Consider the following 14797-nt stretch of genomic DNA (forward strand, 5'->3'; position numbering starts at 1 on the left):
TCCCAGTAATACATGCAAATGACAGCAAAATCCTTGTAGCAAAGTCCCTTCAGTCTCATTGAACCTGACGAAAAGCCTAACAAATGGTTTATTTGTCATTGCAGGTTATAAACCATGTGTCATTTTTGCATCACAAGTTGCAGGCACTCTTCATCAGAAGGATTCGATCTCCATCCAGACCATGGTCTCAGGTTGACGAGGTAACAAACAAGTTTTTAAGGCCAGACTAATGCTCCTGTAATCATGTCTTAAGTAAACTAAACTGTGCACACTTTTCTGGCTCAAGCTTGAAATTGGTCCAGAGGTAGCTATATATTGAAATGTTTTGGTTTGGTTTATTTAGTATGCACCAAATTAATACCAGTAACTGAGTAAGAACATTGATGAAAGGTCAAAAATCAAGGAACTAAATGCTGTGTTACAAAGTGAACTCTCTACTCTTATTTACCCTCTAATGCTAAATGCTTATGAGATTCTTCAACCAGAAGGAGGTGGGTCTTTCTGGCAATAAGAGGGAGAAAAAGTAATAGCCGTCGTTTCCATTGTTTTCATAACATTTTCATAGCTTTATTATGAAAAGATTATTGAATAAGTGTGTTGGTTTTTATTTTTGGTATAGATGGTTGTCCGTGCAATAGCATCTGTACTCACAGCTGAAGAGCAGGTCATGAATCCATCATTGTACCCACGCCAAAGAAGAACAAGACCAGGTAACATGACTGAAAGCTCTATCATTCCATATGTTCTTTTTCAGGCACATCCTTTTTTTTTTTGGGACATATTTCAGATATTCTAAAATCAGTATAGCTTGAAAAATTTAACAATTCATATTCTTCTTCTAAAATAAGTACAGAGTGTATTGGATTCTTTTACTTTGGCCATTTGGATATTTTTCGTTTACAGGCAACAGATATAACATAGATTTTTCTTTGTATTCCTTTTTTCAGAATGCACAGAATATGTCCCACAAAAAGGTGCCCTAAGTGTCATGTTTAGGAGAAATGGAAAGCATTTTTTGTTGTTTTATGTTCCCAAAACTGATGTGTTCACACTGGAAATCTTTTGTGGGTTGACTGATTGACACAATTCTCTAACATTTTTTTGTCCGATTAATTAATTAATTACAGTATGCACATAGAATGTTATGTACAATCTACATTTATTTGATAAAGCTGCTTTCAACGTTCCCCAAACCATTAAATTTAACTCAGTTAATTCAACAATGTGTAATGTTATTGATAGAATTAGTATCTTATTGGCATATAGTAGGTATTGCATTGTAATGTAACTTTTCGCTGTCACTGACTGTTCAGGTTGTTCCCTACTGCATGCTTCCATTTGTTGGTACCATCTTTTGCTTGACTGCAGTGTGTTTTAGAGGTGGTTAACAGCACATTTTGTTATGAACTGATAGGGATTGAAAGTGGGCCTGATTCAAGAGCAAGAATTGACAGGTATGATGTATGTTGATTTTAATCCAACAAACTATGAAAAATAACGTTTTTTGAGGATAGGCTGCATGGCAAGCACAGAATATTCCCCAACACTGAGCTGAAAATGTCACAATAAAATTCTTTCATGACCTTTGTATTAATTTTTTCTGGTTTAGCAAAACTTCTGTCATTTTTCAGATTACCCATCTTTCTTTTGTTGTTGCAGATGTTATCTCTTCTATATATTTGCAGGTCCCGCCCAGGAGTGCAATTTTCCTCCCCAAGAGAATACCTCCGTGACTCCTCTGGTAAACTGTGATTAGTAAATATTTAACTTTTAACAAACTTTTACATCACATAATACACTGTAACATTCTTACATTTACTGATATCATGTGTCTTCATTAGGGCCACAAGTCAAAAAGGAAAGACCTTTGTCCCCTGAAGTAAGTTAATTGTCCCAAACATTTCTATGGTAGTGAACTTTATTTTTTATTTTTTAAAGAAAAAAGATAATGGTAGACATATTAGGTAAAAGCACAAGAAAAACAGTGTGGAAGCTATGGTTTTGATAATCTGTCATCACTATGTAAGCATCTATTAATTACCTTCCCATACCTTACATTAAAGGTTACTAATGGGAAAAGAGCTTGACTGTACAACTTCAGGAGACAGTACAAGACATAAACACTTTTTGATTGCCAACAGCATCTCAGTTGGCATGGCCTTGACATTCTGATCAGCAAGTTGTAGGTTTTTTATCTAAGTCATTTCTTAGGAAAGGTCAAGTTTTTGCAGGATATGACATAAACTTCACTAGCTTTTATTTTTTCTTCAACATATTTGTTGGCGAAGTTTGCCATAAGAGTGATAATGCTCACTTCAAAAATAAACATTCTATACAAATAGCAACTCTTTATAATAATTAAAGGTTGTTGTTGTTGCATTTTGTGGGATATTTATGTCTGCACTGATAATATACTGGTTTATGTTTTGACTAATATTTACTTGCCTTTGTAGAATGGGAGCAAAACATCCATTGATGGTTGGGTGTCAAGACCTGCTCAACTAAGTGAGGGTCAGTAATTTAGATGTTTTTTGCTATCATTTACAATGAAGGATGTGTGTTAGGATCATGATCTTTTAGAAGTGGTGCAATTGTATCTTTTTCTTCCATCCAGACACCTTGGAATTCCAAAAGGGAGTGGAGTTTTGTGGACTGGAATTCCAAAAGCATGGGGGATTGAGTATTTTGGAATTTCTAAAAGCAAGGGGTGGGGGAGGGGGGGATAAAAATAATGATGCCACTCCTGGCTGGGTACAGACATTTTCTGAAATCATGCAGCTTCACCCGTAATTTATTTTCTATTCTCTCCCTTTTTCTTGTTGCAGCTCGTTACTTTATCATGAAGTGCAACAATCAGAGAAACTTAGACATTTCCATGGCTAAGGTAACCAGTGTTATTTTCAGCATTGCCGTACAATGTCTCCCTCATTAAATGAAGTTTATTTATTGATTGACTGATTGATTCATGAATTAATTGCTTTAGAGGAAAGTTCAAACTCTTTCCTATCTTGTTTGTTTTCCTACTTTTTATCACTTTTGCAATGATGTAAAAAAAACGAGGCAACATTTATGAAGTTAACATACATGTAGCTTATTACAGTGTTCCATGTTAAATAAACATTAATGTTCTTTTTCTTTCATTGAAGGGGATCTGGGCGACAACACTGGCTAATGAAAAGAAACTCAACCGAGCTTTCAAGGTTAGATCATGTTGCCATTTTTGCAGTAAATTATATACGGTCGAACCTCCCGTAAGCGACCACCCATAATGTCAAGGATATGTGGTCGCTTACGGGAGGTGGTCGCTTACCAGAGGTCAGACCACCGGGCGTCTAAATTTTGGGTAATTAACATATGGTAACTGTGGAGACCTAACCCTTTTGCCAGTGGTTATCGAAACCCAAAGTAATAGATTTACTTTAGACTGCCTGATTTAGGAGCAACCAGTAAACGGCATTTTTGCAATGTTACATTTCAAGCGTAAAAATATGTTACTACTTTCACCTTTGTTTGTTTGTTACATAATCCAGTTGACGTTCTTTATAGCCACAATTTTTCTGTTGAGTAATACAAGGTTGAGAGAGTTATCACCGGTCATGCATGTACATGCATGCTATTTACAAGATAAGAGAGTTTCTTTCCTACAAGGGATTCAACCTGATTAAAGTTTATCTCAGTGTAAACTATAGTGCATGTGTACGCTACTGATTGTTTCAATTCTGGTAGCTCCGGCTGTGAGATTTTAATACGGCATCCGCTGTAATGATGTGGCCAATATGTTACAGTGACACATTTTGCAATTTCCGCCTGTGAGAGATACAGCAGATCGTGTGTCAAGTGGTTGCCTACAGGAGGTTAAAAACAACTGAAATTTTTAAACAATCATCTCTAAAAGCGGTCGCTTACGAGAGGTGGTCGCTTACGACAGGTGGTCGCCTACAAGAGGTTCCATCTATAGTGACTTGACTTGAAAACGTTTGGTATTTTGGAAAAGTGGTCGCTAATGAGAGGTGGTCGCAAAGGGAGGTTCGACTGTACTGCATCATTGTCATCTTAAAAGTTACTGGAATTTTTTTATAAGCAGGACCAAACTTTTCAGAACTTGCACTTTTATTAATGTAACAAACATGTATAAAAACAAAAGGTATTTTAATCCTTAGGAAAGCAAGAATGTTATTCTTGTCTTCTCAGTGCAAGGAAGTGGCCACTTTCAAGGTGATGTTTTGTCTGAGAAATATTTTTCCTCTTACATCTCAACTTATCCTCACAACAGACCTCAAAAAGAAAAATGTTCACAGTCTTCTCGTGTTGGTGATTTTCTTTTAATTTTTCCAAGGCTATGCACAGATGACTTCACCCATTGGCAAGGACAAGTCACCTGAATTTGGTTCAAGTTCACTCAGTGGTGTGTTCAGCGTGGAATGGATCAAAAAGTATGACATCAGGATTTTATTTTTATTAGCTACAATTACACCCTTAAGCTTGCTTTACTGCGAGAATGAGAAATGAGACACCCTTCACCCTTTTCTTTTAAAGAACAAAGTTGATGAGGTACAGATACATGCAGCTTGTTATAAAGTAACAAGTTTGAGTCCTGTATAGTTATGTTATAGTATGGACTTATTTCCTCACACATTCCTCTTTCCTTTGTTCCCTAGAGCCAGTATTCCATTCCAGCAAGCTCATCATCTGGTGAACCCATGGAATGACCATAAGAAGGTTCAGATCAGTCGTGATGGACAGGTCAGACCAACATACTTCTCATGCTCGTGTGTACACAATGTTCCTTATCGCCAGCATCTTAAAATAATGTTATATGTCTATCAGTGTTGAGACAGAATGGTTGTGGAGGAAGGGTTGCCAAGAGTGTAGACAGGGGTACAAGTAAGCGAGGTAGATTTGAAAGTGTTATTGGCAAGGATACAGGTGAGAAAGGTAGGGGTACAATACTGGTACAGAAGGGTGTTGGCTGGGGAGGCAGAGGTGAAGCTGCAGGAGGTAGAGGAACTTTTTTAGTATGCAGGAGTGCAAGTGTGTTCTGCAAAGCAGTGGTTAGTGAGGGAGGGATATGGATGTGGGAAGTAGGCTGGGATAAATGAGAACAAGAGTAAGATGTACTGATGTGGAAGCTAGAGTTTGAGATGTGGTCTTATGCAAGGATCTTTGCCTGTGTGGGAGGACTAGAGTATACAAAAGATTGGGTACACCTTGTGTGCAAGGGAAGGGATGAAGGTGTTAAATAAGCAGTGTAATTGTTCTTTTTTGTTGTTGTTCTTTTCTCTGTTGCATTTTGTTTTATCAGTTCAGTCAAATCATTGTTGTTCAAAGAAATGTGACAGTAATATCCATTAAATTTCAGGAGTTGGAACCTAAAATTGGTGAAGAGCTTTGCAAGTTGTGGGATGCTGATCAGTCTAGCCCTAGTGGACGCACTCCAAGAACAACAAACAGCATCAACAGACGGAGCAAGCCATCTGGACCTGCTCAATCTGATCCCCACCCCTCCCCTAGTCAGTGGCAGAGTGCACAGCCAAACATTGGTTATACCACAATACAGCAAGTGTACACTACCCACACCCCCTCCCTGCCCATCCCTGTACCCATTCCTTCTGCACGGCACACCATCCCTGCACATTTTCCTCGTCATCAAGTTGTTGCAGCTCAGCCAATGGCTGTCCATACCCACCCAGCTGTACCATTTGGTGCACACGCAGTTGCACTGCAGTCTCAGTTTCGTCCAGCTGCAGCTCCCAGGTTCCCTGGAGCCATTGTGCAGCCAGCCCATATAAGGACAATGGGGCCCCCACCACGTGGTTCACGGGGACCATTTAATGCTTCAAGGAAATAATAGCATTAATGTATATTGATGGTATAAAACATGTCACCTTTATAATCTTAAATTCATGCTATTTACAGGTTTTTAAAGGTAGGAATTGAAGAAAAGAGAGCATTACTTTATGTAATTGATTACATGTGCTGACATACCATCTTGTGTCTTAGTTGAAATGTAAAATACAAAATTTGAACATTCAGAGCAATTTCCATAAATGTTAGGATCCAGTCATTTCCTACATTTTATGTGTGCAAGTTGTAATCTATGGTTGTCTTCATGGTCAGTATTATTTTGATACTAAGAGCTGAAGTAGAAACTATATATTAAGTGTTCAAGGCCAAAGTATTTGTAGGGATTCATATACACAGACAACTGTCAGAAGTTTAAAGATATTTATTAATGACAATGAACAATATATTTTACAGGAACTTAAAAAGCAAAATTACATGACTTTGCTTATGTCTTACTGTTGGTGTGAGCTAAGCTCAGGACATAAACTACCAGTCTCCATTTACAGGTATCATCTGCACTCTTCTCCATTTCAGAAATTCAGTTTTGTGACTGGGCACCACCTGTGCAGGCTAGGATCACTGGCATTGTTTGGATAGGAAGCAAAATGGTGCTCATTTTAGCTTCAAGTTTTTCTGTAAAAGGGAATGCTAAAAGCAGGTTGTTCACTTTTGTGAAGTTGAACCGAAACATTTCAAGAGAAGCATGAACTAGCATTTTCCATTTTACCAAATTCCAAACTCTGATTTGCTTGGGATAAGTGGCAATCTTGTTTGTCAATGACTTGGTTTGTGCTTCTTTGTTGTTAGCATATTGTATTTGTTACACACGCAACAATCCCAGAAACCCTTGCAAGGCTAGGCCACATGTAGGCACAAGCAAATTAAGGAGTCACAGAAGAAAACCAAAAGTTAAATGTTTCCTTTTTTGGCTTTTGTATTTTCCAAAGACTGAAACACTCTTGTTTAGGTGTGCAGTGTCCTTCCAATACAGATACAAGGGTGTCAAAATGTGTCCAAAAGGAAACAATTAACCTGCAGTTGCTGTCTGTCCTAAGCTCCCTAACGAGATATTTCTGAGTGATGCATCCTACCTCACCCTTATAAACTCAACATGAAAAGTGAGGCACACCGCAATATGAAGTGAAAAGATGCCCCCTAGAATGAGTGTATGACAAGAAAAAGTAATTTAACATTTACAGCTAATGTAAATAGAAATCACTTCAACTTTCTTAATCACAGAAAATTAAGTAGCAGCCTTGTGAGCTCTCTATATAATTAAAGCAAACTTTTACAGTCCATTTGACAAAGGTTTAGATACCTTACATGTACATTGTTATTGTTTGCTTCCTTCCTTGAATTCCTGGGATGTGGCTCAGAAAATTTATCTTAGGAAACCAACATGAAGGTTTTATTTACGATAACTATACAGAAGGTGTCTCCTATCTTTTAATTAAAATTAAGCAATTTGTAAAAGGAAGTGAGAGTTGGTATTCATGTGCAGTAACGATATTTATAGTACCGCTGTATATAAAGGAAATGGGTTAAAGGATACAGGTTGCTGTTCTGGGTGGCAATGAAGAGATGTTTTGATACAGCTGCATTTTTCGAACAGCAAAAAATGAAAACGTTTTTCCATGAATTATCATAATGATCAACTCTTGTGTTAACACACCGTACTTGTACAACAGTAATTAATGTGAATAACAGCGCTCAATCACATTGTACAGATAGCACTGCATAATTTTTCAACCTAACTTATGTACATTCCATTGTCAAATTGTCCATTTTTATTGGTACGTAGCACAAAATTGCGTTTGTTTCAATTTTTCCCAAATTCTCCCACTCATCCAAACAAACAGGGTACACCTCCCCCGGTGGGATTCTAATGCCACTATCAACTGGGAAACTGTTGATGATGAAATAAACCCTCCCCTCTACTTCTACAGCGCCAAGATTGTTTGGTGGAATGTGTGTTTGTTGTACAACAGACCAAGTGTTGTTTTGTTCGTCATATACTTCAACTAAAGCTGTACTGCCTTCAGGGTCAGGAGGTACACTGTACGGATTGATAGAACATTTCCCCCCAGCAACACAAAGCCTATTGTTTGCTACAAAAAGGCTGGACCCAAAGTGGCTGTTGCTTGTTGATGCCTTCTGCTCCCACACATTTCTCTCTCTATCAAAACAATGCAGCACAGCAACTGTTGGTTGCCAGTCGCACGAGCGGGCATTAAAATGACCGCGTGCCCCTTCATTATTCACTCCTTGTCCATGAAGTACATAGATACAAGATTTAAAGACTACAGCTGATTTGTTACAAAATGATTTTGGACCCATGTTGCTTTCAGTACTCGATTTTGACACGCATTGCCACCGATTTGTAGATACATTATATCTGTGTGGTGCCAGTGACTGACGTATTGCATAAATGTGATCTTCGACAAAGCATAGGCAATCGATTTTATCGGTTGAGCCAAAAAATGGAGGGAGTGTGTCCCATGTGTTACTTACAACATGATAACGATAGACGACACATTCATCCGCATTTGCAGCTGCGACATACAAGTAATTACCAACAAGTTCCGCGCAAAAACATGCTGTTGCGTCGGTCAGTAGCGCCATTGATGGCAACGGCTTCCATGATTTAGACTGGACATCAAAGTACTGCATCTGAGTCTGAGGAAGAATGGCAACAAGTACCTGAAATACAGAGAGCAAACATACTCAGACACCGTTTTATTAACAGAACCGACATTGCAAGTCATTCATATTTTGATTGGCTACAAAGTGATGATACATTTTTTTTTTGTATATGTTCTTGAAATCTTGCCAAGCTTTTAATTTGATCCGTATATTTTTCGCTTGAATGCTGAGTGTAAGAATTTCGCAATTAAAAGCGAACACTACTTCTATTTCGACAAATCTGAAATGCCACATGCACACAGAGTCGTTTTTCTTACCGGACTCATTGACCTTGGTTTCGCTTTCTCTTGTGCAAACTTAGAACTGTTTGAAGGGCTGTAGTTATATAGAAACGTGTCGTAAACAAGCATGTGAATCTCTGGCACACTTTGCATCTCCTCTGTGTTCAGTTCTTCAATCACATCCTTGATGTCCACCAGCCCCAGACGAACCGCTCCGATAACTTTGGCCGCCACTGCCATCCTCTCTTCCTTCTTGTATTTGATCCACTGCATCACTGATTTGAAGACGAAGCTCTCTGTAGGAGAACTGAGGTCATCTCGACTGAGAAGCTTCAGCAATTGATCTGCGTTAATTAGCGACAAGAATTCTTCAGTTTCACAGATGTCCTTGTACATCGAGGCCATCTTATGTTGTGTAGATTCTTGAAGATCCGTCAGACCGTGTCGTTCAGCTATCGTACAGATGCGACAGTACGTTTGCACATCAAACCGAAGCTGAACAAACTCAGTGTTCAGGTAATCACAACACTGTTGAACAACACTTGTGACTTGAAGATGATCAGCCGCAAGGAGAACTTCAAACACGTTTTCATCGTTGACATGAACATCTCCACTGTAGATGGAATCCATGACGATCTTCAAAGCAGCTGCAGAAATGTTTTTATCTTTGAGTTCAATAACTTCCTGGTTGGATTCCTTCATTTCGTGAGTAAACATGGCGTGGAAATAATCGCTATTCGCAGCGAGAACAATGCGATGAGCTGGGAACACGTCTTCACCCACCTTCAAACGAACATCAACGAATTCATCTTGTTCACGAAACTGAGCACACTTAGACAAAAGAATCTCAGAATGAGCGACCATGTTTGATTATGGTTGAAAAACGGGAATGTTTTCACTCTGAACGACGGGAAAATTGTGGCGACAATGATCTTTTCGTGATCGCGTGACTTAATACTCAAACACATACTAGTGCGTCACGCGAGATGACGTGACCATTTTGAGGACGGTCTGACTTCAGCTTAGCCTGCGAACGCAGACGTATTTCCGGCCGTCGCTTCACTCCGCATTTTTCGGCGGAGTGAAGCGACGGCCGGAAATACGTCTGCGTTCGCAGGCTAACTTCAGCTCGGGTTTGGAGAAAGTGGGACACCGAAAAATAATATTCAGTCTAGAACTTAAATCGTCCAACAGTTAATACGTTTTTAAGTGAAACTCACCCAAAAATACCTTTTAAATACTTTTTTAAATACTTTTTAGGTCTGTAATTACATTCAATTTGAGATTGTTTAATTTCTCACCTTTTGTTAAAGAAGGAATTGGTTTGTATACTGCTCAGTGCAAAACATGTATAAGCTAAAAACTGAGAGAAGATAGATCGGTTTAATGAGCGCTAAATTTTCAATACTTTTGATAGGTGGTCTAGGTGCTGTGTGGTCATCAGTCCCTACCCTCCCTTCTTATCCCCAGCTGCATCCATTCCTCTCACCCGACTCACTATCCTTAAGCAAATAATCTAAAAAAAGAGCAAGGCTGATTTCACGGTCAGGGAAGTATATTTTCCAATATTTCGAAAGGCACGGCCTTTCTTCTTCAGGGTATGTTTGAGACTGACCCTGTGGCAAGATACGTTACAATTTTAAACAGTTACAATAGATACCTGAAAAAAGGCTAAAGTTACATAAACAAAAACGTTACAATTTGAAATTTGAAAATACAACTGGTATTTGGTCTGTAAAAGATCCGGCATGTATCATCGGTTTGTCGCGGTTGTTTAGTGGGGGCAATAAGGAGACTATTGTCTTGGAGACTATTAGGCAAATTGAATCCCGTGAATGCACGACTACGATAAGGTTTATTGTTGGAGACAGCAAAGCAATATACACAGACTTTTGTCAAAGGTTTAAGGATATTTATTTAAATTTAATTACATATCATGAAGAAAATGATAAAATTTCGTGATTATTAATTTAAGATTTATATCAATAGTTACAAACTGGTCTCTCCTTTGCTTAGGAGTCGCGTCAGTTTCCTTGTCTAAATTAACACTGTTGACTAAAGAGGTCCTCCGAGACCGGCAATGTTAATCTTTTCCCCTAGCCCTGATAGTGTCGAACACACTTATTCGATCCCTTACTCTGAAATATCCCTGCTATAAACTGCTCTAAGGCGATATACTTGCCATTCTAAAAAGAACTTCAGTAATTGAGTAAAAGCGCTAGTCAAAAGTATCTCAACACAAAAAGGGCCGGCTAGTTGAGCGACAAAAAAGACTTTCTAAACTTATCCAAAAATGACACACGCTAACACTTAAAAATGATTATTAAAATACAGATCTACTGTCCTAATACTTATTTTGTTAGTTATTTGTTATCCTGATTAATATTTTTGTGATTTATGTACTCCTACATCTAAACCCCTAACCATAAACCACTATTTTCATTCAAAATCCCTACTGAATTAATATATTTCGGCAGCGTTTGACAATCGCCATTACCGTTCAGTTTCCAATCATTATGTACCTTACAGAAACACAAAGGCGACAGCAACGAGGCGCTCTCTGCAAAACAACAAGGTGAAGTGACCAACCTGAAAGAGCCGCACGACGGACAATTTTATATTTCTGTTTGAACTTGAACGCGTTGCATCTAATTCAATATGTTCCTGGATTGTTTGGCCACATTGTCGAAAAAGGTTGCAATAATCCAGCTGCGCGTTCCAGGTTCCAAGATAATAGATAGATCCGACAAAGGCTAAAATCGTTCCCGTGCGTATAATTTTCACGTTCGTTTTCTGATTCTAGCCTTTCGTCGGCTATACAAAGTAGATCAGATAACGTGAATACTGTTTTTTAAGGAAACTTTTCGTTGGTTTGCCGTCGTAGTTGCTAAAGTACATATTATGGAGCATAAGTGTCCTGACTCTGTGGGGATTTTTCTGATTTTTTGTCATTTTTCAAATGTGAACCAAGTATTTATCAGTGCGAAAACCGAAAACAGAAGAGCGGCAAAATTACTCCAAATTGTAAATCTTTAAAAAGCAAAAACCAAGAACAGCGACAACAAAATGCATTTTTGTCATGAGTTTTTTCGTCAATTGAGTTCGTAAAAAATCGAACTGAACAATCAATTGAGGTCATCGTGGCAAGGCCAGTAAAAAACTACCGCCCAAGTTACGATAGCGCTCAATATTAGTGTAAAACCAGTTTCTCCAAATCTGATGACTTTAAACGGAAAGCTATGACGACTGAGTTCAAAACTGTGCACGCTGGTACGTGAATACTTTTAAATACACTCAACCGACTGGTTCACTCGTGTTTATACGAATCACAGTTCTTGGCGACAAGCAGCGATTGTTGAAAGCGTGTTGTGCTGGCGATTTTTGGAGAACATGAAACCTGCAGGCATATAGTTGGAATTAAAAAAAATGCAACACCCCTTACCTATGTAAGGGTTTCTTTAAAATATACCTGATTAATTTCAGTCCATTTTTAAGCTATTCCTCTTTACAGGAACGTAACTCAGGGCAGCATCTGTGGTAATGTTACTTAGATTTTTCCATTTATCCAAAGAAACAGGATACAGCTCCCCCGGTGAGATCCTAATGCCACTGTCAACTGGAAATCTGTTAATTATGAAATATACTTTCCCCTCTATTTCCACTGCACCGAGGTTGTTTGCTGGAATATGTTTTTGATCAACAACAGACCACTTGTTGTTTTCTTCATCGTAAACTTCAACAGCTGCAAAGTTACCACTTGTCCGACCAGCGTAATCACAAACGTTTTTACCCCCTACAACATACAATCTACTGTTCACTACTAACAGGCTGGACCCAAAGTGGGGCTGACAGGTTAATGCTCTTTCGTCCCATGCATTCTTCAGTGGATCAAAACAATGTAGCACAGCTACACTGCTCGGGACGCCAGAAAACAATACTTTACCAAAAAGCTCAAACACCTTTGAATTAAGTACTGTTGCCCCACTATTAAAATTATAACCGTCTGCCGTGATACCTGGCTTAGCAAAACTTTGCCACTGTCGTTCATCAAAGCAATACCTTTGAGGAACCTGATTACAATCAGAGCTGACTGCATACATGTAATTATCTACAATGCATAATTGTTGAATTTTTCCACATGAGTGTGGCACTTTTTCCCACACATTTCTTTCTATGTCATAACAATTAATGCCGTAAATATTCTGTCCCGACAGACTCACGAGTCCTGCAACATACAGCTTACTGCCAACAGTTTCTGCACAATAGCACTGTGTTGCATCAGCTGCTGGTGCTAAGGATTCCAATGATTTCCATGTTTTACCTTCAGTATCAAAAAAATGCATTTGGGTTTGAGGACAAACAGCAACAAGGACCTGAAATAATGACATTGTAGGGGTTCAGACAAAAATATCAACTGAAACGGAGTTGGTTACTACCTTTTATCCCATGCCATAGAGAATACAGCCAATCAGAAAGCTAGGGGGATTTCCTTTCTCTGGCTCCTCTCATCTCCCTCTTAAACAAGACCACCTATGGGTGCGACATCGCCGCAGTGTTTGGATATAACACAAAACCGTTGTTCGGTCTTATCGTTTATTTTCACTTGCCTATGTATTTCTAAACCTTTACTTATAATTGAAGGGGGCGTTGATAGTAGCCATTAAAAAACCTTTGCTCTCTTGTCAATGTCCGTTTTTATACTAGACGAACTACGAGATGTATTACCATACGCATTAAAGAGGTTAGCCCACGTTTGTCCCAGACGGATTATTCATAACTAAAAATGGCCAATGTTTCATAAATCAGAATATTACGTTAATACAGAACAGTTCTTACCGGGCCCATCGATCGAATTGTAGTTTTTTCTTCACCAAATTTAGACCTTGAGGGAATGTAGCTAAACAATAATGAGTGGTGAAGAAGCATGAAAATCTCTGGCACTTGTTTCATCTCCTCTGTGTCTAGTTCCCTGATCACTTCCTTGATGTCCACCAGCCCCAGGCGAACCGCTCCGATAACTTTGGCCGCCACTGCCATCCTCTCTTCTTTCTTGAATCTGATCCACTGCATCACTGATTTGAAGACGAAGCTCTCTGTAGGAGCACTGAGGTCATTTCGACTGAGAAGCTTCAGCAACTGATCTGCGTTAATTAGCGACAAGAATTCTTCAGTTTCACAGATGTCCTTGTACATCAAGGCCATCTTATGTTGTGTAGATTCTTGAAGATCCGTCAGACCGTGTCGTTCAGCAATGGTACAGATGCGACAGTACGTTTGCACATCAAACCGAAGCTGAACATACTCGGTGTTCAAGTAATCACAACACTGTTGAACAACACTTGTGACTTGAAGATGATCAGCCGCAAGGAGAACTTCAAACACGTTTTCATCGTTGACATGAACATCTCCACTGTAGATAGAATCCATGACGATCTTCAAAGCTGCTGCTGAAATGTTTTCATCTTTGAGTTCAATCACTTCCTGGTTGGATTCCTTCATTTCGTGAGTAAACATGGCGTGGAAATAATCGCTATATGCAGCGAGAACAATGCGATGAGCTGGAAACACGTCTTCACCCACCTTCAAACGAACATCAACAAATTCACCTTGTTCACGAAACTGAGCACACTTGGACAAAAGAATCTCAGAATGAGCGACCATGTTTGATTAGGGTTGCAAGATAAGAATGGTTTCACTCGGATTGTGGCGACAGTGATCATTCCGTGATTGCGTGACCTAATATTCAAACACAGATTAGTGCGTCACGCTAGCTCACGTGATTTTTTTTTAGGACAGTCTGACTTCAGCCCGGGTTCGTAGAAAGTGCGACACCGGAAAATAATATTCAGTCTTGCACTAAATCGTCCCACAGTTAACAAATTTTTAAGTGAAACTCACCTAAAAAAAACTTTTTTAAAATAATTTTTTGGTCTGTAATTATATTCAATTTGAGATTGTTTAATTTCTCACCTTTTGTTAAAGCAGGAATTGGTTTGTATACTGCCGAGTTCAAAGCATGTATATGCTAG

The 14797-nt window shown here is 38.9% G+C and overlaps 3 protein-coding genes across 6 annotated transcripts in view; 1 reads left to right on the plus strand and 2 right to left on the minus strand.

Annotated features, from left to right (window-relative positions):
- The window catches only part of LOC146468056 (3'-5' RNA helicase YTHDC2-like), an 87410-nt gene that overhangs the window by 19505 nt on the left and 53108 nt on the right, over positions 1 to 14797 (plus strand). For 2 of the 4 annotated variants that reach the window (XR_014867590.1, XR_014867591.1), the window contains exons 34-45: positions 105 to 200; positions 620 to 710; positions 1415 to 1454; positions 1686 to 1741; positions 1842 to 1879; positions 2454 to 2511; positions 2826 to 2884; positions 3147 to 3200; positions 4161 to 4215; positions 4337 to 4433; positions 4659 to 4743; positions 5360 to 7025. Coding sequence is in view for 2 of the 4 variants with exons in the window: in XM_085125023.1 (XP_084981149.1) it covers positions 105 to 200; positions 620 to 710; positions 1415 to 1454; positions 1686 to 1741; positions 1842 to 1879; positions 2454 to 2511; positions 2826 to 2884; positions 3147 to 3200; positions 4161 to 4215; positions 4337 to 4433; positions 4659 to 4743; positions 5360 to 5848 (1218 nt within the window). In the remaining 2 variants the exon portion in view is untranslated. Of the gene's footprint in view, positions 1 to 104; positions 201 to 619; positions 711 to 1414; positions 1455 to 1685; positions 1742 to 1841; positions 1880 to 2453; positions 2512 to 2825; positions 2885 to 3146; positions 3201 to 4160; positions 4216 to 4336; positions 4434 to 4658; positions 4744 to 5359; positions 7031 to 14797 lie in introns of those variants that run through there. The other 2 variants (XM_085125023.1, XM_085125024.1) reach the window with 2 other exon arrangements.
- LOC146468057 (kelch-like protein 26) lies at positions 6211 to 9729 on the minus strand. The gene is made up of 2 exons (XM_085125035.1): positions 8805 to 9729; positions 6211 to 8544 (listed from the first exon to the last, which is right to left on the minus strand). The coding sequence occupies exons 1-2, from the start codon at positions 9630 to 9632 to the stop codon at positions 7600 to 7602; spliced, it is 1773 nt and encodes a 590-aa protein (XP_084981161.1). The 5' UTR covers positions 9633 to 9729; the 3' UTR covers positions 6211 to 7599.
- Positions 10665 to 14730, minus strand: LOC146468058 (kelch-like protein 26). The gene is made up of 2 exons (XM_085125038.1): positions 13605 to 14730; positions 10665 to 13141 (listed from the first exon to the last, which is right to left on the minus strand). The coding sequence occupies exons 1-2, from the start codon at positions 14427 to 14429 to the stop codon at positions 12248 to 12250; spliced, it is 1719 nt and encodes a 572-aa protein (XP_084981164.1). The 5' UTR covers positions 14430 to 14730; the 3' UTR covers positions 10665 to 12247.

Source organism: Pavona decussata, unplaced genomic scaffold (genome assembly GCF_977016875.1).
Source record: "Pavona decussata unplaced genomic scaffold, jaPavDecu1.1 SCAFFOLD_133, whole genome shotgun sequence".
Lineage (NCBI taxonomy): Eukaryota > Metazoa > Cnidaria > Anthozoa > Scleractinia > Agariciidae > Pavona > Pavona decussata.

What these genes read in the sequence shown, in the direction of transcription:
- LOC146468058 (XM_085125038.1), bottom strand. Translation starts at nt 14,429, where the DNA reads ATGGTCGCTCATTCTGAGATTCTTTTGTCCAAGTGTGCTCAGTTTCGT. An exon ending in CAATTCGATCGATGGGCCCG is followed by an intron (nt 13,142 to 13,604) that starts GTAAGAACTGTT and finishes TCATTATTTCAG; the next exon opens with GTCCTTGTTGCTGTTTGTCC.
- LOC146468057 (XM_085125035.1), bottom strand. Translation starts at nt 9,632, where the DNA reads ATGGTCGCTCATTCTGAGATTCTTTTGTCTAAGTGTGCTCAGTTTCGT. An exon ending in AACCAAGGTCAATGAGTCCG is followed by an intron (nt 8,545 to 8,804) that starts GTAAGAAAAACG and finishes TCTGTATTTCAG; the next exon opens with GTACTTGTTGCCATTCTTCC.